This window comes from Silurus aristotelis (assembly GCF_946808225.1).
Source record: "Silurus aristotelis genome assembly, chromosome: 1".
Taxonomy (NCBI): Eukaryota; Metazoa; Chordata; class Actinopteri; order Siluriformes; family Siluridae; genus Silurus; species Silurus aristotelis.
The window spans coordinates 39,209,691-39,236,659 of NC_139574.1; the positions used below are offsets into that span (position 1 = coordinate 39,209,691).

Below are 26,969 nucleotides of genomic sequence, written 5' to 3' on the forward strand. Positions count from 1 at the left end.
ACAATACAGACAGAATTGAATATTATTCTCTGTAAGAAACAGCTTCCTTCTTACCTCCTACCAGACAGCCAAGACTTGTACAGAATACAGGAGATGATGGTCACATGCAAGGAGTGCAGTACCTGCCAGAACTTCCTGTAGTTCCTTAAGTATTGCTGTTGGCCTCTCAGTAGACTCCCTATCAATTTATTATTATAATATTTAAATTATAAATGATGACCAATAACGCTGTGCAGATCTATTATATATTTAATTTATTTATTTATAAAGACATACATTTCTATAATTAGAATCTATAAAAGATTATTTGGCTTTTTTTTGGACGACAGGAAGCTGATCTGACTAATGCACTTGGTGACGGCTGGGGGAACGGGCTTTGTGAACTTTTGCTGCCATAATTGCAAAGTCTTGAGAGTGGCTTTGGGGTTGCTGGGTGCAAGATCATGACTGGCATAGATTAATGACAGCTGCACCTCCCACGGCATATCTGCACACAAGATACATGATAAAATTAGAACTTACTGAAGCACTTTCTTTATAATAGAAAACAAAAATTTATAGAATAAAGATAAAGATTGATAAAGATTTGATGATTTAGTAATACAGTACCTTCCAAGTCTTTTTGTGTCCCAAACTCAATAATGCGTTTTGTCAGATTTTCCACTGATGCTGCCAGGTTCTCCTTAAGGCCTTGTTGGCCAAGTCGCCCTGTTTGAGAAGGACAAAGACCATGAGTGAAAAACTGAAAAATCCAGAAATAATGTGCTCCAAAACAGGATTTACAGTAAACTTACCAAGTAGCCTGATAACTGCTGCAACAGAGACGTTTCTAAACTGCCTTCGCTTTGTTTGTGTTTCCAACAGCCATGTGTTCAAGATCAACCAAACTCTTTTTCTATTAAATAAAAAATTGGATATATTAAGTGTTTGTAGCAGTAACTGATTGACCAATTGTGAGTTCATGCAACAAGAATGGCAAAAATTTCAGCCACTTGATTATTGAGACACACACTGTCTCATATGAGTCTCACATTTGTAGGACTGTAATCTATCAAATGATTATTATTTTTGAAACTAAAAAGCTGGGAATTAAACACGATGACGCGGTTTTGCACTCAGTACCGAATAACATGGGTGTCGGTCCACATCCAGCCCAGTTGTGCACAAAGAAGATCCAGGCTGAATACGTAGTCCCAGGCGGTAGGACAGAGATCATCACCATACCAGCGGCTCTTCTGGAATGTCAGACGTTTGTCTTCCAGAAGAGCGTTCAGTGTGCTGGTGATGGTGCTGCAGATGTTTCCAGGAGGACCCTGGCAGAGAAAACATCTTTTCTTCAGTTCATTAAAAAGATGTTTACAATAATATGGTGATGATGGAAAGGTCACAACCAATCACAATTGCAGATCTTTAGAACAGGGAGGTTGTGCTCTAACTGTGCATTCTGCTCTTTATGGTTATAACTCCATTTATTAACACTAATATAAGGAGGAGTTCTAGAAAATGACCTCTGAATGACAGATTTTTAAATAGACATGTGAAGTAGCACACTTTACTATAGGGTTTATGTATCAGACAGTAGCAGGGGTAAATACTGCTCTAGAATAGTACATGAGTATGCAGTTTGAGGCTTTTGTCATCAGCAGTGTCATTAAGAAATGTCATTTACAGTCGTGTTTTTTTCTCTTTAAGAGAAGTGCAGTCTGAGGCATTCTCTGCAAATGGTCATCAGCATTAACTCACACTAATACAAAAAAGAATAATAATAATAATTTGGTCACGATGTGTATGGCTCTGCATAAAGGGCCGTCATAGGAAAAAACACATGGCCATGCTGTCACCATGACCATTATTAATTTAGGGGCTTCAGGAAAGTCTGCAAAGGAAACAAAACAATACCACAGACTTAAAATACACTGTATAGAAAGAAATACAAAACCAAGAACAAGACACATTTTGCTTCTTTGTATCATTGTCTGAATCATTTTTAGTAGATATGTAATGAAATGTCAATATAATCTCACCTTCTTTAAGAAGTCTGTAGGCGAGGGCGTGCACTTTATGAGTGTCTCCTCTCTGCTGACATAAGACTACATAAACCCGACAGAGAAACTGCAGGACGTTATGTGACATAGACTTTTTCTCTGCCTTGATCTTGTCCATGATGACTGTCAGAAACGTCTCCGCTAAAGACTAAATGAAGCAGAAGAAAAGGATCATCCAATATCCAACTAAATCAAACATGTACTCAAATCATGTATATAAAACTATTAGATGTGTAGGAAAACTACTAGGCTTTGTTTAAACCAAAACCTGGAGTAAACGTTTTTACACCACAAACCAAATCTACTGCTCATTTTAACAACATCAGGGCACTGAATGAACTTTTACAAATGAGAAAACTCAAATCCACAGCTAAACAATAAAGTTGTTTGAATTTTGTGCACACTAAATAAAACAGAAGATAATAACTGACCTTGTTTACACAAAACACAGATGTGACCGATTTTTCCTCATCTGTCAGACCAGGAAGTTTACATCTCCCTTTAAGTAGTGCAGAAACCCAGTTAGTAGATAATAAATCATAACTGGCATCATGAAGAGTTTCCAGTGCACAAGCGATGAGGGATTGTGTTTTGTTGTGTTTGTGCTGTGCAGCATCGATTCGAGGTCTTTTAGCAGTCGTGGGTTGTGACGTGTCTGATGCAGTTCTCTTTGCTCTCGGGTTTGTCTGGGTTTGATTTCCTGCGATGGGATATTTGAAATCAGATACACGCAAACACAAACACATTAAATGTATTATTTTATATTTTATATACAATAACCAGAATTTATACTTCACTTTGTAGGATAAAGAAAAATGTGACCATATTAAGATCTTCGGCTGATTAACATTCTATCATGAATGACTCCTAATTACAGCTCAATGTGAAGTAACAGGTTCAGCTGACGTTGTTTGCTGCTGTTCATGAAGCCTTTGGTGTGTGTTTTTTGGAAGATGTTGATCTTTCTCTAGTTCCACGTTCTCTTTATTGTTTTGCCCAATTTATGGTGACGGTATTTGGATTACGATCTGGATTTATGTGCCTGTTTATTTATTAGACATCATTTTAATCTGAATTTGCAGCCACTCTTTTTATCATTACAGGACAGACATCAAGGAACAAAGATTCAAACTGTCACTGACAAACACCCTTCCAGAGAGACGTATATTATTTCCTTATAGAACATAAAACATGACTGTTAAACATTAAGGGTTATTAGGATGGTGAAAGAAATTTGCATTGTCGACTCTTTTTTCATTACATACAAAACAAACAACTGGCCTCGCTGTTCCAATACTTTTGGAAGGGGAACGTACATACTAGCTTTAGCACATGCTAAGATCGAATTGTATCTTCTCCAGAAAATAGTTTACAACAAGTCACATTTAAATACCTTTGTCAGCTTTCTGCTTATTGTCAGTTTGAGTGAAGGAACTCTTTGTCTCTGCAATGACAATCACCAGTTTATTACATTTTCAATGCAAATACTTTACACATCAAAATATACAGAACCTCAGATAGATTATTGTACTACCTTTGTTCAACTCGTTCTTGAGTTTTTTCTGTTAAGGTTCAAAGACAAAAACCAGAGACAAGACAAATGGCATTTAGTTTCACTTAGTCACAGTTCTCACTTAAAGTTTCATTATGTCTGCATTTGAAATCAAAAGAAAGTACCTCCATTAAGCAGATGATTTTCTCGAGACTTCTCATTTTGCACTTCAGCTCTTGAATTTCCAGATGTTTACTGGTGTTTTCGGCTGTACAATAGTTAACAGAATGATATGAAAAGGTGCTCAGATCACACTAATCACATTATATGTTTATTTGATAGAAATGAATCATGCAGTAATAATGTGCTTTTACTGTCTTACACACTGAAAGCAGAAACATTCAAACTATACACACCTTTAAGTGCCAGAAGCTGGTTTTCAATACCAGAGTTCCTTTGGAAAAGAAAAAGAAACGTTCAGATAGAACACGATGTTCATTGGCACTTTATCTGTAGGATGATTTTGTTTGCAGACATTTACATAAATTAAATGTGATGAAATCATGTGACATGAACAATTCTACAGTATAGATAATATATTGGGGGGGGTGTTTTTACAGAAAAAAATTATTAGTAAAAATAAAGTATAAACAGTAAAAAAAAAATTACTTGTTTGTGTCTGTGTTCAGCATCTTTAAACTTTTCGAGTCTACAGTCAGTTTCTTTTTTATTTTAAGAAAATTACCCACATACAGTCTTAATTGTCAGCTGTCCAGAAAAATGGCGGTGTGTGTACCAGTTTCCATGGCAAAGAGGGCGTGGCTTTGGGCCGTGTACTTCTGTCTCGGTCTCCATTGATTTGTTCGTCATGGAAAATTGATGCACCAATCGGGGACGCGGACGCTACCAGAGAGGCGGGGCTTCTGCGTTGCATACGTTGCACAGTATTTGTAATGTTTTTGCATTAATGTTATAATATCTGATAGCCATTAGAGGGCACTCTCGTGCTGCATGTGGGTGTGTTTGCAGTGTGCAGAGTAAACGAGTAAAAAACGCTGTGCAGTCATGTCTCCGGTTCTTTCTGCGCATGCTCCGAACTTAACGGGATAATATGTGTTTTATAACATAATGATGCAAACATAACATTATTTACATTCATCACATTACTGTGCTGGAAAACAATACAAATTAAATAAAATAGAAAAAGTGTAGAAGAAGAAAAGCGGGACAAAGACAGAGGTAATGCGATGTAATGAATGGTGATGATCATATAAATAAACTCAGTTTAGTAAAAGTTTGTGAACAAACTTTATATTGGTCCAGTTTTTAAAGTTTATTCTAAAAGTTATAAAAAGTGTAATAAGTGGACAAGAAATATGAGTTGTTCATGTCACACAGATTTTTTATTTATTTTTTTATTTAAATTCAGTGTCATTACAAAATAGGTTTAAATTTGTAGAGATTTTATTTGGACAAACATATCGGACAAAAGAAATCAGCAACATATATTGTTCATCCTGTATCAGTCGACCTCTAGGTGTGAGTTTAAATGATATGCTCAGTTGTATGTATGAGATAATTGTAGTCTGGACGGTGAGACGCCACTAAGCGTTAATATTATAATAATTACACTGATCTATTAGAGACGCTTATCAGAAAAGTCCGAATCAAATCCACTCACAAGTGCAGCAGATTCATGTGATGTGAAATAATGTCCTAATGGCAGCAGCATTATACAGTCATATATATATTTCTATAAAAGAGCTCTGATACGGGTTTCAGTCTTTAAGAAGAACATCTTCAGAGGGGGTTTTTCTCGTCCTGGTATCATAAGTGTAGATAAACATAGGTTGTGTTTAATTGACAGCCCTGATGAAGTCTGATGACCTGAAGAGGGTGGAGCTGAGACTTCAGACAGCAGACGGACTTCTGAGGAGGAACATCAGCATCACACGAGAGGTTAGAGGTCACCCAACCTGTAATTAATCCTGGAGGAATTAAGTGTGATTAGAGAGATAGTGATTTAAATGTGTTAATGCAGCTGTGTGTGTGTGTGTGTGTGTGTGTGTGTGTGTGTGTGTGTGTGTGTGTGTGTGTTACTGCAGTTATGATAATAATAATAAGAATTATAAGTATTTTGGGGGCTGTTCATCAACCATACAAGTGCTGGTCAGATTTGCAACGATGATGTAATTGATGACTTTGCAACAAACAAAGCAAGAAAGATCTGTTTTTAGGAAAATGACTTTGTAGTGAAAAATGTATTTATTATTATTATTATTACAATTTATTATTATTTATATTCATATTGTATTTATGTATTTATGTATTTATTTGTAAATGTATTTACTGTAAAGATAAAGTAAGTGCAGATTGTTGTTAGTTATTTATCTTTTTAGGTGGCAGCAGGATGGGAGCAGGTCATGACGTGGAAAGGAGACTCTCTGCTTGCAGACTTTCTGTGACGTAGCTTCCTGTGTTTGACTGTGTTTTTAAACAAACTTTACTATTTATCTCTCCTTTTTTGTGTGTCTGCCTTTGAGCACAGGTGAGGACTCGTTCGATGCCCAGCTGCGAGAGCGGAAAGCGGCGCTGGAAACATCCCGGGCGGACGCTCACTCGTCCCAGGTAAATTCCCGGGTTGAATCTAACGCTCCCAGCACCTCAACTCCACGTGTTTCTCTGCCCAGGCCCACGGACCCTGGATGCTGCAGCAGCGGAAGACACGAGCCAAGCCCCGGTCCAGGACGTCTCCCCCACCACCACCACCGGCCTTCGAGATCTCGACCGAGAACCGCTTCGCCCCTCTCCGCGAGACGGAACGTCATACTGTGATTCTTGGAGATTCCATCGTCCGGCATGTCCGCGCTACCGGAGACAAAGGTAAGGTGCACACTCGCTGTTTTCCTGGTGCTCGTGTTCTCGAAGTCGCTGCGCAGGTACCCGCGATCCTGTCATTCCGATTCAAATCAGTCCGATTGAAAGATTTAGCGGTGGACTTTTTACATGAGACGTTATCTAAGCTGATGTGATGTTCACAATCACGACTTTGTGACGTGCACTTTGTGTATATTTTCTGAAAGGAATGATAAATGGGCCGATTCGAGATCTGATACGGATGCCAGGTGAAGAGGAGGTGGAGATTTAAGGAAGCACATTTTGTCCCTCAAGTATTGGGTCTTATCAACAGCATTAATCGTGTTAACGCATTTGCATGGAAGAATTTTTATTTTGTTCGGTTTATAAAGAGGTTCATGTCATGAATCCTCTTGTGCGAGTATTTTAATTATTTTTTTAGTCCAAATCTTGATGTTATTGTTATAATAATTATGGGAGTCACGTGATTAAGGAATGAACGATGCGGACCAGAAGAGATGAGGGTGAGCTACTCATTCTGTTTATCATCATTTGTCCTTTAGCTGCCTTGTCATATTTTCATTATTGGAACTAATGTCAGAGTTCGTGTATGTAGACGTGTGTATGGGTATCTGCTTATTGGAAATGTACCATTTTATATTATTTCTGATCAAAGGAACGAAATGATCTAAAGAACCAAGTCACTGAAATGATGCCATCTTTCAATCACTAGCAGTGATCAGTAATACTGATGAGTGCCATACGGGGGCACTAATGCTTCGAGTAATACCAGGGAACGGATCAACGAATAAAAGATGCTCTTAGCATGGAAAACGGTGTATTTGTGGCCTGTACACAATAAGATAGAAGAAAGACAAGAAACAAACAGCAATGATTAATAGACTGGAAAGCTTACCAAACAAAAGTCCAGCAGGGGGCGCTCGCCTCTAACCCGAGTGTGTGTTTCTACAGAGAAACACTACAGGAGCTCATGTAGAGTCGCGCCATCACCATCTCTGTGACGTAGCATCCCTGATTGGTGCAACAATCTTTTTAATTCACCAATGAAACGTCATAGTCAAATGTCATGCTGTCATAGTAACATGCAAACATTGTAAGTCCACTATTGAATCGAAGGCCGTTGTTGAGACCAGACGTGGAAAAAGTGCATTAGAATAATCTTAGAGAATCAGCAGCGATGGTGAGAAAAAGTTTTCTTCTTTTTTAGTTTTGAGCTTTTAGCCGCTAATTATGCTAAAACTAACACTAATTCGGCTAAAGACATGTTAATGTGTGTGTGTGTGTGTGTGTGTGTGTGTGTGTGTGTGTGTGTGTGTGTGTGTGTGTGTCACAAATTCCTTACTCGATGTTTTTGTGTGTGGCACGGTTTAAATATAACAACAGTTTGAAAAAAGAATAACATACAACAACAAATTCAATAGTTTCGACAAAAAAATAAATCTACAGTCTCTACAGCATCAACTTGTGTCTCATCGTCTCTCTACATACCGTAGATGTGAAGCTTTGGCTTTTCCAAACTTTTTTTTTTTTTTCCTGCTTCATCGTTCCTTTACATTTCTCCTGAGTTTTCTCACTTCTCATGGAGTGAGAAAAGAAGAGAAAGAAGCGGATCATTAACTCTTTTGTTTACTGCAGTAGGAATGTTCACTTTAAAACTGCAACAACATACAGAAATATCCATCCTCATTTCTCTTCTTTTTCTTCTTCTTCTTCTTTCGGCTGCTCCCATTAGGAGTCGCCACAGCGGATCATCCGTCTCCATACCACCCTGTCCTCTACATCTGCCTCTTTCACACCAACTACCTGCATGTCTTCCCTCACCACATCCATGAACCTCCTCCTTGGCCTTCCTCTTTTCCTCCTACCTGGTGGCGCCATCTTCAGCATTTTTCTACCAATATAATTCATCTCCCTTCTCTGCACATGTCCAAACCATCTCAATCTCGCCTCCCTCACCTTGTCACCAAAACATCCTACATGTGCTGTCCCTCTAATAAACTCATTTCTAATCTTGTCCATCCTCGTCACTCCCAACGAAAACCTCAACATCTTCAGCTCTGCTACCTCCAGCTCCACCTCCTGTCTTTTACTCAATGCCACTGTCTCTAATCCATACAACTTTGCAGGTCTCACCACAGCCCTTTAAACTTTTCCTTTCATTCTTGCAGATACCCTACTATCACAAATCACTCCTGTCACTCTTCTCCACCCACTCCACCCTGCCTGCACTCTTTTCTTTACTTTCCTAACACACTCTCCATTACTTTGCACTGTTGACCCCAGGTACCTGAACTCCTCCACCTTCTCCACCTCTTCTCCCTGCAACCGCACCACTCCACTGCCCTCCCTCTCATTCACACACATGTACTCTGTCTTACTCCTACTGACTTTCATTCCCCTTCTCTCCAGCGCATATCTCCACCTCTCCAGGCTCTTCTCAACCTTCTCTCTACTCTCACCACAAATCACAATATCATCTGCAAACAACATAGTCCAGGGAGACTCCTGTCTGACCTCGTCCGTCAACCTGTCCATCTACACTGCAAACAGGAAAGGGCTCAGGGCCGATCCTTGATGCAGTCCAACCTTTACCCTGAACCAGTCTGTCGTACCTACTGCACACTTCACTGCCGTCACACTGTCCTCATACATGTCCTGCACCACCCTCACATACTTCTCTGACACACCTGACTTCCTCATACAATACCACAACTCCTCTCTCAGCACCCTGTCGTACGCTTTCTCTAAATCCACAAATACACAATGCAATTCCTTCTGTCCTTCTCTATACTTCTCCATCAACATCCTCAAAGCAAATAAGGCATCTGTGGTGCTCTTCCTCGGCATGAAACCATACTGTTGCTCACAGATGGTCACCTCTTCTCTCAGCCTGGCTTCCACTACTCTTTCCCATAACTTCATGGTGTGACTGATCAACTTAATTCCCCTGTAGTTACTGCAGGTCTGCACATCTCCCTTATTCTTAAAGATCGGTACCAGCACACTCCTTCTCCATTCCTCAGGCATCCTCTCCCCTTCCAGAATCCTGTTAAACAATTTGGTTAAAAACTCCACTGCCATCTCTCCTAAACATCTCCACGCTTCTACCGGTATGTCATCCGGTCCAACCGACTTTCCATTCTTCATCCTCCTAATCGCTGCTCTCACTTCCTCCTTACTAATCCTATCTACATCCTGCTTCACCAACTCCACATCCTCCAACCTTCTCTCTCTCTGATTTTCCTCATTCATCAGCTGCTCAAAATACTCCCTCCATCTTCTCAACACACTCTCCTCACTAGTCAACACATTTCCCTCTCCATCCTTTATTGCTCTAACTTGCAGTACATCCTTCCCAGCTCGGTCCCTCTGCTTGGCCAATCGGTATAAATCCTTTTCTCCTTCCTTAGTGTCCAACCTCTTATACAGTTCCTCATATGCCTTTTCCTTGGCTTTGGCCACATCCCTTTTTACCTGCTGCCGCATCTCCTTGTACTCCTGCCTACTTTTCTCATCACTCTGTCGATCCCACTTCTGTTTTGCCAACCTCTTTCCCCTAATGCTCTCCTGCACTTCCTCATTCCACCACCACGTCTCCTTGTCTTGCTTTCTATTTCCAGATGTCACACCAAGTACTTTTCTAGCTGCCTCCCTCATCACTTCTGCAGTAGTTGCCCAATCATCCGGCACCTCTTCACCACCACCAAACCCCTGTCTGACCTCTTCCCTGAACCTCACACTACACTCTTCCTCCTTCAGTTTCCACCATCTTATTCTTCTTTCAATCCTTACTTTCCTCCTCTTCTTCTTCGCCTCCAAAACCATCCTACAGACCACCATCCGATGCTGTCTAGCTACACTGTCCCCCGCCAACACCTTACAGTCTCCAATCTCCTTCAGGTTGCATCTCCTACACAGAAGATAATCCACTTGTGTGCACCTTCCTCCACTCTTATACGTCACCCTATGATCCTCCTTCTTCTTAAAATACGTGTTCACCACTGCTATTTCCATCCTTTTAGCAAAATCTACCACCATCTGCCCTTCCACATTCCTCTCCTTAAAACCATACCTACCCATCACCTCCTCATCACCTCTGTTCCCTTCACCTACATGCCCATTAAAGTCTGCCCCAATCACCAATCGTTCTTTCCTAGGTACACCATCTACCACTTCATCTAATTCACTCCAAAATCTTTCCTTCTCCTCCATCTCACAGCCAACTTGTGGAGCATAGGCACTGATGACATTTATCATCATCCCTTCAACTTCCACCTTTACGATCATCACCCTATCAGAAACTTTCTTCTCTGGGACCGGCACTAAGAGTGCACTGGCTTGTGCCCCCCTAATGGCTGGGTTATCCATCCTAATTTCTTCAATTACACTAAATATTGACAAATATATATTCTGTATATGTTCTAGATCTGTATTGAGCAAGTATAAGAGAGAACATTACATATGATGTCAAATGTAGTGACAGACATTTTCACGTTGTTCTAATCAACAGTATTCAGGGACCTACGTTCCTGTGGTGGTGAACATGACTGCGAGTTCTCCAGAAGAACAAATGCTGGTAATGTACAGTTCAAACACACACTGTTTTTCACACAGAATAAACTAAAGCCCATCACTTCCTCATCACCTAAACACACTGTTCATTTAGATTTTACTTACGGCAGCCAAACGGCCTCATTTTGTAAACCCCTTGATCACTTACTCTGTCTTTAAGCAGAACTAAACGAAGAGGAATGAATGAAAAGTGGTATCCAATCTGCGATATTATTGGGGACCTGATTATGGTTCAGAACGATCTATAAAACATAACTGACTTCTAAAATCAGATTGTCAAAATCTCCATATAGAGGAATGTGAGCGCAACTGGCAACCGCTCTAAAAGGACACGGCTCTGATTTAATTAAACAGAGTGAAGGTTATTCATGAAGTATATCAGAATTGTACAAATCAATGAAACTACTTACTCTATGAACTCTATTTAAACGAAATCATTACTGAGTTTGCACCAAAATGATATCTGTATGCTAATGTGTGCTAATCAGGAAATACGTTCTACCTACCTTTCCTAGCCTGACTTTAAAATCCCACCCCTGTCTGGCCTGCACTTCCTCCCTCACTCTGCCCTGTCTTTCCCTCCTGCATTGCCTGAGTTTATCTCACCCACATTACTTCACCTACATTACCATACCTAACTGTGCTATATGTAATGAGGCACACAGGGACAAGGTAGAGACTTGGAGGTTGTTCGATGTAGTTGTGGGAAAGGTCAGGGGTCATGTGTGTACCCTGGTGCTTTGAATTTGTCCCTGTGTGTCCTTTTATAGCTGCAAGTTTCAAATACTGTTTACGTTAACCTTCAAATAGCTTTAGCATTTTTGTGATTTTTATGCCAAACTTATATGCTGTTTGTGTTACAGTATTATTACAGTGCTCCAGTACATGTGGTGCCTCCTCAGCAGTACTCAGTCCATCCCACAGGATTCAATACATGCTACACTGTACTCCCTGGACCTACTACCCCAACAAATGGTAAGTTGATCATGCCTTTCCAGTCATCCTTACAAAAAGCCTGGTTTTCTTGTAGGATGTTATGATCCTCACAGCTTACATGTTGGTCTTTAATTGAAACTGATACTGTTCTTATTAGTGTCGGCTGCAGGGATGTTCTACTATAATGATCAGGCCGTGTACAACCAGACTCCATTCCCAATGGTCCCTCCACTGCAGCAACATCCATCTACCAAGAGGAAGAGGAAAACGGTGCGTGTGCTTACTCTTTGTTTCAGTACTGGTTCATTTACTGAGTATATGAGCCTCAATTATTATAATTTTTTTTATTTTTGACTCGTCTAGTCTGTGATATAATTGCTACTGTCTCTGTTGTCTACAGATGAACAGCTTGAGAGTTATTCAGTAAAATCCGCTGCATTAGATGGCGCTGAAAAGTCTACCTCTTCAGCTGAGCCCGGTCCTGCACAAGCCGTCACACCAAAGCCAGATAAAACAGAGCCTGTGCACGTGCCCCCAGAGGTTCCAGCTTCTGCTCTATTCACCATCGATGAGCCGAAACAGACACAGCTCCTCGTCCTGACGACTCCCGATCGCTCAGAGAGGTGAGTTTAGGGATCGTCGCTGTCCCTGCACTGGATTTTAATTGGTCAAAATCTTTTACAATGTGACTAAATGAAACGTGTAGTCCAGCATTTTCCAACATGTTTTAATTAAGACGTATTGCAAATTGTTAAACTGTTGTGCATGTTAAACGGTGTTGACTACAAAAGTAGCCTGAAAGAACAAATCCGTACTTTTAGAAATAAGACCCGTACTTTTTAAATACGTTTTCTACAAATAAAAGAATTAGACATCTTTAAATTTCAATATGCAATATTATCTTTTGGTAATGCCGTATAAAAATCTCACATAACCCTTCCTTTTCCCCACAACTGACCTTTGACTTTCATTGTAATCGAGTCATGAGTAACGTTTTCTGCTCGTCTCAATAAACTAGGAGGCATGTTAGCTCTTGGTTGTAGTTTTTGCACATGGACTACAAATACTGTAGATATAAACTGAGGTGCCAACACTGGAGTATTTCTTTAAATAACTATATATAAAGATAGAAATGCTGTCGTTCACTTCGGTGAATGTGTGAAACCTACATTTACACTACAAATTCACAGTAATCCTGGTGTTTTATTATTAATTGGGTGTGTTTGTGTGTTAGGATAAGCCAGAGCTCGCTTTCCAGCAGTCTGACTTTGACCTTGAGCCAGTCTCAACCACAGTCGAGAATTCCAGTGTGTCTCCTGTGATTGTGGAGCATCTGGCTTCAGCAGAAACACCAGCAGATGAGATCGAAGCGCAGGAAGCCGAGCCGCCGAAGAACGAACCCGAGCCCAGCTTTGAGGATGAAATGCACAGTGACTCCTACTTCTTCTGACTCGCACACTTCATCATGTTTTTCACTACTTTTCATGTCTGCTTTTGCTCGTTCCTTCCTCAGAGCCAGAGATGGAGAATAAGAGGATACAATATAGTAGAAACTTTCTTTTGAGCATCCAGTTCATGCCTGATTGTGTGCAGAAGCCAGAGGGGCTTCCACCCATACCTGATGTGGTGCTACACAAGGTAAGCCTCCTGACATGTGGGCTTTATTTGAAGTTTAAAACCAAATAAGGAATATTGTTTCACAGATCATTGCTTCACTCTCTGCTTTTACAGTGTAACCAAAATAAGTTGCCACCGGACCCACAGGGGCTCAGCCCCAGAGACTCAAATATCTCAAATATTCCAGCAGGAATAAAAATATAATCAAAATCTACTGAATTTGCAAATGAAGCTTCAAGTGGATAATCTGTTATCAGGCTTAAACCCGTCCTTCTGTAACATTTCTATGGTATCTTCATGTGTAATATTTTTATTTTTTAATTGCACAGATTTTTAGTTTTTATGATGATTCCAGGCCAGTAATCGTGAGGGGCTTCAGGACGAGCTGGAGGAGGCGAAAAACAAAGCTCGCAGAAAAACCAGGGGTAACGTCAAGTTCATCGGGGAGCTGTTTAAGTTGCGGATGTTGCCCAAGTCCATCATTTATAACTGCGTGGTAAAACTGCTGAAACAAAATGACTAGGAAAGTCTCGAGTGCCTCTCTATTCTCCTCACGACCGCCAGCAACGAGATGGACTTGAAGAAGGCCAAGGTAAACAACCAAAGACGCCATTGTAGAGCATTTTCATTGCACAGGTTAACAGAGCACTTGCTTATAATTTATAGACCAATACAAAGAGGCTTGGAGAAATTGCTAGAGCTCTATTACATAAATAGTGTGCTTCCTATTGTTTAATATTCGAACAGCTGTTCCAAGTGTAACTGATGAAATGTTTATGAAACGCCAGTGAACATCTGCTTTTAACAACTTGTCACGTCTGAGAGCTGTAAATATCTTCTATTAAACATGTTTCCTAAAGTACTTCTATTGGAACTATTGGAACAGTAGAATAGGTATTGGAGCACGACTGCTGAATTGTTGCCTAATTTCATTCCTCCTTCAGGTACAAATGGATATGTACTTTAAAAAGATGGAAGGAATTGTGAAGGGGAAAAACCTCATCACGTGTTCACTTTATGCTCCATGATGTCATTGACCTGCGCCTGGTCAGTGAACTTGTTTGTTTGCCTACAAGATGTGCATTCGTGCTTATATTTAACAGTAGTACATAATGAAATGAAAAGAAAACAGTGAATGACGTGTCCGATTCCTCGTTTCAGCACAACTGGGTATCACGGAGAGTTGTAGAAGGACCGAAGATCATTGAAAATATCCACATGGATGCCAAATTTGAGGAGCAGGAGGAGCAAAGAAAAGTTCAAGAAAAGCTACGATCCATGGGCATGAATAGGCGAGGTTATAGAGGGCATATGTGTTCTAGACTAATCCTTTTTACAGCTTAGTCCCCTTTCTTTTCACAGCACTTAACCAATGCACTGCAACTTTTTGTTGTTATTTCTTGTTTCTTCTACAGTATTTCCAAGTCATGAGACCATGAACACTGTGAGCATGAACATTACAATAGACCCCAACAAGATCCCTAAAATCAACAAGGTACTGACTTTACATGTGCAGAAACATGCTTTTCAAATGCAAGCTTGAACTATTTCAGTCAGCATTTAAAGCTTGAGATGTAGATGAACTCAAACCTGCTGGTGAAACGATTTACGTAGTTGAAAAGTATTAACCTTTAAGAGTTGCCTGAACTAAGCGTTAAAAATCCCCCAAATGTTTGTGGATTTAGAGCTATAGGAGAGCTGCTTTATTCCTCTTTTAATAAAAAACTTTTGAAACATTTTTCGTTTTCTTTGGCCTGGATCTTCTCCTCAGCCCTCGCTGTTTTCTCCTGCCGTTCTTCCATTTTTCATTCTGCAGCGTCTTCTGTGTTACCTGTTCAGAGTTTAGCGGGTGGTGCATCAGTAAGAATGGTCCGTGGGGAAACACGGTGCTCTGTGTGTAGTTAAATGGACTAAGCCAAGTTATTTGCCTTGATGCTTTTTTGTATTCGAATTACTCGAGTTACACAATTCACACAATTTAAGTAATGTTATGGAATTCTACTTCAAAACTGGCAATCTGTTAAAGTACACGTTTTTCTACCAGGTTTATAAGAAGCATTGTTATTTAAACTGAATTGTGTTTGTGTGTAGATACCAGCAGATGATAAGATTTATTTGGGACGGAATTTCGGGGGACGACGGCTGAACTGGAAGAACGGCTGCAATGGAGAAACTAGCGCTAGAGCCACATCCGGAGCATCAGGTGAGTCTGTAGTGAATGTAGTCTGTGTCCTTTTTCAGCTCTCTCCTGTGTTCATGTTGTGAAAATATTCAAAGCAGGTTGTGATTGTAGGTGTTGTTGTTGAAACTTAATTCAGTTTGATGCATCAGCATTTTTAGTCATGACACATCATGTTTCTTGTGTTTCAGTAAAACTCGACGCAGTGCCAGACTTGACTACAAACAAGCCTGCGCTATCAGAGGAGGAAATGGAGAAACGCTCTAAATCCATTATCGAGGAGTTTCTACACATAAATGATCACAAAGTAATGATCTCATGCAGTGTCTTATGATCACATTTAGTTGAATACACATCGGTTATTATCGTGTTACTGCGTCACATAATCGTGGTGGGTTCGTGTGCAGGAGGCCTTGCATTGCGTGGAGGAACTGGACCAGGGCGGGATGCTGTACGTTTTTGTTCTGGTGGGTGTGGAGACCACGCTGGAGCGAAACCAGATCACACGTGACCACATGGGTCATCTGTTCCATCAGCTGCTGCAGGCTGGGATCCTCTCCACATCTCAGTTTTTTAAAGGGTGAGTGACATTCCTGCACCACACAGCTCCGTCTCCCACTGGCGCCAGAGACACTACTGTCTGCGTCATGAGATGTCCACAGCTTGATGACATATTTACACCCAATGGGGTTATTGTTAGCATTATTATGAATACGCTTGCGTTTACATTTGGTCATTTTTTATAGAATTTTATGAGAATCAGAATCCTTTATTAAGACTTTTTTCTGTGTTTTTTTTTTTCCCCCATTTTCTTACCGATCCTTGTTTACACAGGTTCTCAGAAACCCTCGAGATAGCAGATGATATGGCGATTGACATTCCTTATGTATGGCAGTACATAGCGGAGCTCGTTAATCCTGTGCTTCGGGAAGGAGGAATCTCTTTGAGAGAATTATTCATGTATTTACAGTTACATTTGAGACTATACATATACATTTTTTGCTGGAAAGGAAGTTGGTGTTTGTTTTTAATTGTTGATTTCTTGTGAATTCCAGTGAATTTAGCAAACCACTACTTCCTGTGGAAAGAGCCGGCATATTATTTGCAGAAATATTGAACCTTCTCTGCAAACAAATGGTGAGCTGTGAGATCTTCTATAGAATATGACTGAAAAAAGGAAAGTATTTTGTCATACTAGTTGAAAAAGGTTCTTTTTTGTTCAAGTCATTGCTGTGTTCTGCACACTAGATTAAGACTCCACTGGAAGATCTGGACCAAACAGGATCCAGTGGGCAGTAGATTTTCTACTACTTGAGTAATAATAATAGAAGAGCTGAGTAAAAGTGACAGCATAGTTATTTTATGAAATCATTTCGCTTGAAAATTGCTTTGAAATACTATTGTGTATGTCTGATCTAATCGCTTGACTCGGCATATTTTTGGCTGGTTGTTACAGAGGGCTTTTAAAAATGTGCAATAATCAATATGGGTTAAAAATCATACTGTTATCAATTTCATTTGTTAGTATAAGAACATTGTCAGTGGACTCAAATGGCAGCTCGTCTGATCAGAAAAGAGAAAAGTGTTTGTGTTTGTGCTGTAAAAAGCAGTGTGTTGGTGGGTAGACTTGATGCAGTTTTATTTCTAAACCAGCACAAATGTTGCCTTTAAGAAGAACATCTTCAGAGGGGTTTTTCTCGTCCTGGTATCATAAGTGTAGATAAACATAGGTTGTGTTTAATTGACAGCCCTGATGAGGTCTGATGACCAGAAGAGGGTGGAGCTGAGACTTCAGACAGCAGACGGACTTCTGAGGAGGAACATCACCATCACACGAGAGGTTAGAGGTCACCCAACCTGTAATTAATCCTGGAGAAATTAAGTGTGATTAGAGAGATAGTGATTTAAATGTGTGTGTGTGTGTGTGTCTGTGTGTGTGTGTGTGTGTGTGTGTGTGTGTGTACTGAAAAATGTATTTAATTTGTTTGTTGTGTGAATTGCCAATTTATTATTATTTATTTTCATATTTTATTTATGTATTTATATTTAAATATATTTACTGTAAATTCGTATTAAAGATAAAGTAAGTGCAGATTGTTGTTAGTTATTTATCTTTTTGGGTGGCAGCAGGATGGGGGCAGGTCATGACGTGGAAGACACGAGCCAAGCCCCGGTCCAGGACGTCTCCCCCGCCACCACCACCGGCCTTCGAGATCTCGACCGAGAACCGCTTTGCCCCTCTCCGCGAGACGGAACGTCATACTGTGATTCTTGGAGATTCCATCGTCCGGCATGTCCGCGCTACCGGAGACAAAGGTAAGGTGCACACTCGCTGTTTTCCTGGTGCTCGTGTTCTCGAAGTCGCTGCGCAGGTACCCGCGATCCTGAACGAGAACTTCGGAGCGGTTGTTCTTCATGCCGGAACGAACAAAACTCGGCTGAGGCAAACGAAAATCTTAAAGAGGGATTTCAGGATCCTGGTGGAGACGGTACGCAGCACATCACCCACAACGAGGATTATAGTGTCAGGACCTCTTCCCACTTACCAGCTGAGAAGTTTAGTAGACTCTTTGCACTAAATGAATGGTTACAGTCATGGTGTCGAGAGCACAAACTTCTCTTTATTAATAACTGGAACTGTTTCTGGGAGCGTCCGAGGTTCTTCCGCCCTGATGGCCTGCACCCCAGCAGAGTTGGAGCAGCAGTGCTATCAGATAACATCTCTAGGATACTTCACACCATCTGACTGGTAAGACATCAGGAAATTTACAACTATGAAAACATTTATACAACAAACCAAATAGTTACAAGTTCACACACAGTCCAGTTTATAGAAACCGTATCTATTCCTTTTGTAGTAAAACCAAGAATTAAATACACAAGATCCAGAAATAATCTTATTGCAGTTAAAACTGAAAAATGCCAGATAAGCAAACACCAAAAAGTTCTAAAGTTTGGTCTTTTAAACATTAGATCACTTGCACCCAAAGCATTGATTGTAAATGAGATGATCACAGATAATAATCTCTCAGCACTCTGTCTCACTGAGACCTGGATTAAACCAGGTGATTATATGGGTCTAAACGAGTCGACACCGTCAGGATATGTTTATAAGCATGAGCCCCGTCAGACTGGTCGTGGGGGAGGTGTAGCAACCATTTATAGTGCTTCTCTTAATGTTAGTCAGAGATTAGGATTCAGTTTAAATCATTTGAAGTGCTCGTTCTTAAAATTGTACTTTCAGACATGATTTTCTTTAAGAGTTTGCTTGTTTTCTTTCAGACCTCTTGATCAATTTTAATAAAGTGCTGCTTGTAGGAGATTTTAATATTCATGTAGATGATGTAAACGATGCTCTAGGATTATTATTTGTCGACTTATTAAACTCTTTTGGGGTTAAACAAAACGTCACCAGACCAACTCATCATTTTAACCACACACTAGACTTAATAATATCCCACGGAGCAGACGTCACTGATATAGATATTTTACCTCAGAGTGATGACATCACAGACCATTACCTCATACTGTACACACTACCGGTAGAGCAGATTAGCCGTGTTTCACCACGTTATCGACTTAGTAGGACTGTTGTTCAGACCACTAGGGACAGATTCATAAATAACCTGCCTGATTTATCTCAATTTCTCACTAAACCCATAACTGATAATAATCTTGATGAAATGACTAACAACATAGACCTTATCCTCACTAGCACATTAGACACTGTTGCCCCCCATCCGGTTAAAAAAGGTTAGAGAACAAGCACCTGCACCTTGGTATAATAGTCATACGCATGCCCTCAAGAGAACAGCACGTAATCTGGAGAGAAAATGGAGGAAAACTAAATTGGAGGTATTTAGAATTGCGTATAAAGACAGTATGCTCAGCTACAGACAGGCGCTAAAAGCTGCTAGAGCTGAACACCTGAGCAAACTCATAAAAAACAACAAAAACAATCCCAGGTTCCTTTTCAGTACAGTAGCTAAATTAACTACAAATCAGGGATCTGAAAAATGTGTTCCATCACAGTTTAGTAGTGACGACTTTATGAATTTCTTCACTGAAAAAATAGATAACATTAGAAAAACAATTGTGGAGGTCCAACCTCTGACAGCATCTCCTGACACAATCTCACCTACAACTCCACAACTACACTGTTTTACATGTACAGGACAGGAAGAGCTGTATGATGTTATTACCAAAGCTAAATCAACAACATGTCAGTTAGATCCCATTCCAACTCATCTATTGAAGGAAGTGTTACATACAGCTGGTGAGCCTCTTCTCAATATTATTAACTCCTCACTATCTTTAGGTCACGTCCATAAATCCCTCAAGTTCCTGCCTTCATTGGTAATAAAAAAAGAAATAAATACATGGTTGATTAATTATTGTGCCAAATACAGCATCCAAAAAAGAAACTTTACCAACTTATTTCATTATACATTGACATAGATTAATATTTATCATTTACAGTTTTAATTAAAAATTAGCACTATTATTTAATTTTCCCTTTTATTTCCAATCTTATTGTTTAATAATTACTTTCCTTTTTATGTAATATTTTTATTTGGCACATTAATTACTTTATTAAGCCATTTTGTTTTTGTTTACTATCAATATTGGCAGCGTTCATCCTCCAATTTGTTTCAAGTATCTGCATTATATATATAACTGACATTGAAGCCCCTGTTAATAAACGTTTGAATTATTATTTTTATTATTATTCCCAGGTTCCTCCTGCTTCACTGCTGAGACATTCATGTTGAGCATCGACAAGAAGATTGTCAACGACCACATCACAACCTTCACCTCCTCCATCTGCCTGATGTTTGGCAGTTATTACTGCTTTAACATACACTACCCAGTGGAACTACGATCAACACTGGAGTTTCTCCAACGGTAATATTCTGTTTTTATCAACACCTTTTTTGGATTTATTAAACGTATCAATTTGATATCCATCTCAGGTTGTTCATTTTCTCAATCTTTCTCTCACTCTTTTTTTTTCCATAAAGGTGTTTCTTTTCCATAAATCCTGAGAGGCACCGAGGTTGAATCCAAGAAGAAAAAAGTGTTCAGTCAATCCCAGAGTCCTCACTCTCATCTCAGACATTGCTGACCATGAGTGGATCTAGTGCGACCCCTCTTGTTGTGGACAATGTGATAAAGGTGTGTTACAGACTCTACAGATGTTTTTGTTGTTGAAACAATTGTTACACTTCTGAATGTCAGTGAAAAGTTTTCAACAATTTTGGAGTTTTACTAAATAAGATTTGTTAAAGTACCTGTTCATTTTTTTTTGCTTGTTAGTTCCAGGAGTTTCTTAGATTATAATTTTCCTACAGTAATTGTGCATTCTAATGATGTAAAAAGGGGCTGCATGTACATCACTAGCTAGCATTTTGTAAATCAAACACTTCTGTAAAGTTTTCCTTTTTTTTTCCAATTACATGATGCAGTTTGAAGATGTAGAGTTGCAGCTTTACTGCACAGCTCTGTGTGTAAAATAAGTGATTTTTTTCCAGGAATTTCTTGAATTCAGATTTTATTGAAATAGAAAAATAGTTTATTTTCCTATAACTGCATTTGCATATTTTAAAATAAGGAACATTTAACTTGTTTGAACATTTTTGTAGTTCAAACAGCAGCAATAACACTTAAAGTTCTTAAAGTTCTGGTAAAGGTGTTTGCAAATTGTCTGCCACAGTCGATGTAAAATATAATGTATGATCAACTTCTAACACTGATTTTTCCCAATTTGAAGAGAACTCATTGAGACAGTCGTTGGTGATTTGAGTGAAATGTTTAATATTTGATGTTCACAACTTCATAGATGGTAAATAAAATACTTTATTTGAAATATAAGGTGGACATTTGTCTTGCATTTATAAATTGTAATAAATGAATGCATTGTGTATTAAGCTTACAGAATAGACGGATTAAAAGAACTCGTTCTGAAAAAGGAAACTACTAGGCAGACTTTACTTGGACTTAAAAATTATTTGTATGCATGAAATGAGGTAGTAGTTGATCATTCATTGTGAAATAACCAGCAAAAGGTGATCATATTTCATATATTCCATCAGGTAAACCCTTTAATAGCTCATAAAAGTTTTCCATTTCATCTCTTAATTATTATTAAACATTATTATTAAAAAGAGGAAACTGCAAAGCATTTTTTTTTGTATTTTATCATTTTTTATTTTACAGGGAATAGATGTTGTTTTTTGTGGCACAAACTTCATTTTATAGGTTGTTTTCTTGTTCATTTTAAGGAAAAACAAAACACGTTTTTTCCTTAATTAAAACCTTTTTCTTTTACAGTAAAACATTGACTCCAGCACCAGATTTAACCGTAGAAACAACAATGACAATGCCTGCCAACCGTAAAACAAATTAATGTTTTACCCCTCATTTTACGGTGGAATTCTGGCAACCCCAGCTGCCAGCGTTTTACCCTAGAATCTACGTTTTTTTTTTTTTTTTTTTTTTTTTACAGTGCAGGAACTGTACACATCCATAGTGAGAAAGGGGTTAAAAAAATCACTCTGGATTCCTCACATCCAAGCCATATGCTGTTAGAACTTTTGCCGTCTGGCCGATGTTACAGAGCACCGAGCATCAGGACACGAGGCACAAGAAAAGCTTCTTCCCCGAGGCGTCTACCTCATAAACACTTAAATACTCTCCCCATTGTGCAATAAAATACAACATATGTGCAACACCACTACTGTACCTTCTGTGTAATATTACTCCTTATTTCTTTTTCTTTATAAAACCGTGTAATTACACTCCTTTTTTTTATTATTATTTGTTTATTTTTATTTATCATTTTTAAAAAAGTGTGCAAATGGAAGCTTCTGTCACCGAAACAAACTCCTCGTGAACGCAAACATACTGAATGAAGCTCTTTCTGATTCTGATTCAGGTTCATTTACCCCACACGAGGACATGATATTATAATTGACGTGCAGCAAGATGCCACCATGGCTTGCTGCCCATTTGGCCCATGTCTAAATCTGCCACTGGCAGTCAGCTTCATATCAGTGTAGTGTTGGTGGGTGAAGCTCAAGTGGCTCTAATGCAGATGAAGCATCAGGAATTCATGGTGGAGATGCTGAACCTGCTGCTGGACGCTGACTGATTTATTTAATGGTTGAATGAAATTGATCTTAAATAAATTAAAATATTTAGGCTGTAATTGTGCACTGTATTTAACTTATTATATTATTCTTGTTATATATTGTTATAATTTTAAAAGTATTGATAGTTTTTATTTTGATTCTTTATATTTTGATGTTTTTATTTCAGATTAGTTTCAGTTAATAACTTTTTTTTTATTGTATTTAATTTTGTGTGTCGTTTTATGTTCTAATCTCTACTACACAGTAAAAGCCATTATATTTATAAATGTGCATTTAAAACACAGATATTTAAAAAAGAATAATAGGTGAGAAGATTTAATATCTAAGAAGCTACAAAAATCACTCAGTGTTGAATTGAGGTGTTTGGACATTTCTTCCAGCTCATAAATCCTATAAAACATGCAGCATTAAACATGAACTTCCAGCAGATGAACATCTCATAATACTGTCTGGAAGTGAGAAATGTACAGGTTGTTTTTACTCCATACACATGAACTTACTTTGATCAGAAATACAATCATACTCCAAATCAATTAATCAATAAAGTCAATAAAAGAATCCCAAACTGCTGTGTGTCTTGTCCTCGCTATTAATGACGTCATTAGAGCTCCACTACTTCCAATTACCTGCTGTGACAGTGAGCTCTACTACACATCACACTGCCACCTACTGGTCATTTATGATTCTGCAACATTCATAGAGTCACTCCGGTCAACTTCCGGTTCTCAACTCAGACCCAAATACCGCGTACTAACTGCTTTCTCTATGGAGCTCTATGTAATAAGTGTAGTTTAAACACTCATCAATCAAATACAATTATCAACAGAATGTGAATAAAAGACAGTTTGGACTTTAAAAACCTCTATGTATTATGTACAGAGATATCTACTGAAGTTAGCATGCTAAGCTAGCCCCGGTCCGTCCTCAGAGAGCATGGAGTCCCGCTGACCTTCACTCGCTTTATACACAGTTTACAGCCGTTTTTATCTTATTTATGACTGTAATATCGCTCTTCTCTCAGGAACAACAGAAATGTTGTGAAGACGCCATGATATTTTATCCGCTGTAATGTGCGCATGCGCTCAGTGAGTGTGTGAGTGTAAGAGGAGAGAGCGCGGGCGCGCGAGACCGGGTTACGTCACAGACTGTGGGCGGGGCATCTCTGTGTGACGTCACAGTAGGGCAACGTCTATAATACGGAATGCGACTCTGTTTCTCTCATTTCCGAGGTTTGTGCGTGTGAGTAAAGACACGTAAACATGGTGCTCCTCAGAAGGTTTAGAGAAATTTTTCAAAACAGAAGAAAGAAGAAATCTGAGCAGATTGCTGAAATGAAGGAGAAGCTGGAACACATGGAGGAAGTAGTAAAAGACTTGGATGCATTTTCTGATCTGATGATAGAGAAGATAACAGAAGAGAAAGAAGAGAAAGTTATTCTGCTACAGACGGTGCAAAAGCTGGAGGCTACTTTGGCTTCTGAGCGAAAGCAGCAGGAACAGGACATAACTGAGAGAAACCCCACACACCTCCAAAGCATCACCGAGCTCCAGTCTTCCCTGAAACCCTATGAGAAACAGGAGAAAACAGTAGAACGTGAGAGAGAGAGCTGGGCGAGAGAACAGAAGCGGCTGCTGGAACGTGTTGCTCAGCTTGAGGCTAGTTTGGAATTTGAGAGAAATAAATGGAAGGAGAAAAGCAAGAAGGACCAACTAGACATGAGGGAGAGGAACAACCTACAGCTCCAGACCTTTAGAGAACTCCAGGATACTCTGAATCTCTGTAAAAAAGAGAGGAAGACTGCAAAGCATGAGAAAGATAATTTAATGAGACACCAAGAGCGACTGGAGGAACATGTTGCTCAGCAGCAGGCCACTTTGGACTTTGAAAAAAATATATGGGAGGTAAAAATAAAGATGGCCAAACAAGACATGCAGGAGAGGACCATCTTACATCTTCAAACCATCAGAAACCTTCAAGATTCCTTGAATCAGTGTGAGGAAGAGAAGAATTGTGCAGAGCATGAGCGAAATAATTTAATTAGAGAACGAGAACAACAGGAGGAACATGTTGCTCAGCTGAAGGCCACTTTGAACTTTGAGAGAAATAAGTGGAAGGAGAAAAGAAAGAAGGCCGAACCAGACATGGAGAGGAATAACAATTTACAGCTCCAGACCATTAGAGAGCTCCAGGATTCTCTAAATCACTGTGAGGAGGAGAAGAATAGAGCAAAGCATGAGAGAGATCATCTGATGAGATACCAGGAGCAACTGGAGGACCATGTTGTTCAGCTGAAAGCAACTTTGAATTTTGAGAGAAATAAATGGAATGAGGAAAAAAAGAAGGTTGAACTAGATATGGTTTGGAGTTCTAATATGTTCCTCTCCTCCATTCGAGAGCTCCAGGATACCGTGAATCACTGTAAGATACAGAAGAAAAGCAATTAGAGAAACATGTCGCTCAGCTGAGGGCACTTTGGGATCTGATTATGAGAAACAGCAGCAAGATGAGACGAATCTGGACATCAAAGACAGGAACAGAAAGCTGAACCTCTACAAGCCCAAAGAGTCGCAGAAAATTGCTGAGGAATCGAAGTGGCGGTGACGTCTGCGGTGAGTCTCCGAGTGCCGGAGCTGTTGCTTGGGCTGTCTGTTGACCTCGCTGTGCCTGCTGTGCTGGGGGTCTCGACCTCTCCTCGGTGGGCAACCATCCAGGTCTGGATCTGTTTTTACACACTAGAAAGAGTGTGAGTTCTGCCCCGTCCCTACCTGTGTTTTTCTGACTTCTGCTTCAAATTCCTACATGTTCGATGTAAACCAATTTACAATCCTTTTCTCTTTTTTTTTGCCTTTTTTCTTTCTCTGTGTTCTATTTGTTTCTTTTTGAGCATTTCTATTGTCTCAGACTGACAATTCCTCCCTCTGAGAAACCACACACAATGGAAAAAAGTGATTAAAAGGAAAAATGCAATGAATCTTTTGTTCTTTATAGAAATATGATTTACAGAATAAACCATAGCCCTGTTTATTTTTATCCTTTTTAATTGTAATTTTATTATTATTACAAATTTTATTTATTTATCTTTTTTTATATATAATGTGTATATATTTAGTATTTTCATGCACCTGTTCTGTGTATTGTAATGTAAATTGTACTTGTTATTGCCACATTGTTTGTTTATGGTTAATTGTTTAATAAAAATAAATAAATAAGACTGTTGTACTTCCTGTATATTTTGAATGACAGGTGTCTCGTCCAATGATCGGTAAGTGTTTCATTCACAAACTATACCTCCCTTTTCCGGTTTGTCTGAATTGTCGTGTTTTCTATTTTGTTAATTAGTTTTCTAAATTGGTAATGTGTTTGGCGCTTCTCAGCCACCGTAGAAATGCCTCTGTCTCTGTAATGCCACACATTGTTATATTGGGTTTTTGTATTGTATTGATGGTTTCTATAATTGTGACGTGATAGTGGTGGTATTACGAGGTGGATTAAGTTGGGTACGTCCCCACTGAAGTCACGGCCCGCAACTGACACTGTTATACCCCTAAACTGCACAGACGAACACCAGAGGATCGTCATCTTCAAACACAAAAAGTAATGCAGTCTCTCTGTTTGGATCACAGTTTTTGCAAGTTGGTACGACCCAGTCTGTGGTTGGGCAGCACAGCGTGATTAAAGGCACGGGGTGGTGGATGTAAGATGTTTATGTGTAGTATATGGTAGAATATGTATATGTAGAATATATGGTCCATGTAGAAATAATGTACAGTGGTGTGAAAAAGTGTTTGCCCCCTTCCTGGTTTCTTATTTTTTTGCATGTTTGTCACACTTTAATGTTTCAGATCATTAAACTAATTAAAATATTAGTAAACAATAACACAAGTGAACACAACATGCAGTTTTTAAATTTAGGTTTTTATTATTGAGGGGAAACAAAATCCAAAACTATATCAAAAAAATTTTACTACGTAAATAAATGTATCATTTTTTCCAATTATAGAACAATAAACACAATTTGACACAATGTATAAATACTTAATTTGAGCACCAGAAAAATACAATACATACAAATTACCTAAAAAAATAAAGGAAAATAAAAT

At 39.2% G+C, this 26,969-nt stretch overlaps 2 protein-coding genes across 2 annotated transcripts in view; one reads left to right on the forward strand and one right to left on the reverse strand.

Moving 5' to 3' along the window:
* Nucleotides 1-293: 293 nt before the first annotated feature.
* LOC310731051 (little elongation complex subunit 1-like) lies at nt 294-4,327 on the reverse strand (the record flags this gene model as incomplete). The annotated part of the gene is made up of 12 exons (XM_083550358.1): nt 4,207-4,327; nt 3,954-3,991; nt 3,723-3,805; nt 3,580-3,607; nt 3,439-3,489; nt 2,477-2,745; nt 2,025-2,193; nt 1,900-1,916; nt 1,123-1,313; nt 795-895; nt 610-708; nt 294-487 (listed from the first exon to the last, which is right to left on the reverse strand). The coding sequence occupies exons 1-12, from the start codon at nt 4,227-4,229 to the stop codon at nt 294-296; spliced, it is 1,263 nt and encodes a 420-aa protein (XP_083406484.1). The 5' UTR covers nt 4,230-4,327.
* Nucleotides 4,328-5,376: 1,049 nt separating this feature from the next.
* The window catches only part of LOC310725198 (uncharacterized protein), a 69,915-nt gene continuing 48,322 nt past the window's right edge, over nt 5,377-26,969 (forward strand). Inside the window, exons 1-2 of the mRNA XM_083539968.1 lie at nt 5,377-5,503; nt 17,846-18,034. Coding sequence (XP_083396094.1) covers nt 5,410-5,503; nt 17,846-18,034 — 283 coding nt within the window. The 5' untranslated portion in view covers nt 5,377-5,409. The remainder of the gene's footprint in view (nt 5,504-17,845; nt 18,035-26,969) is intronic.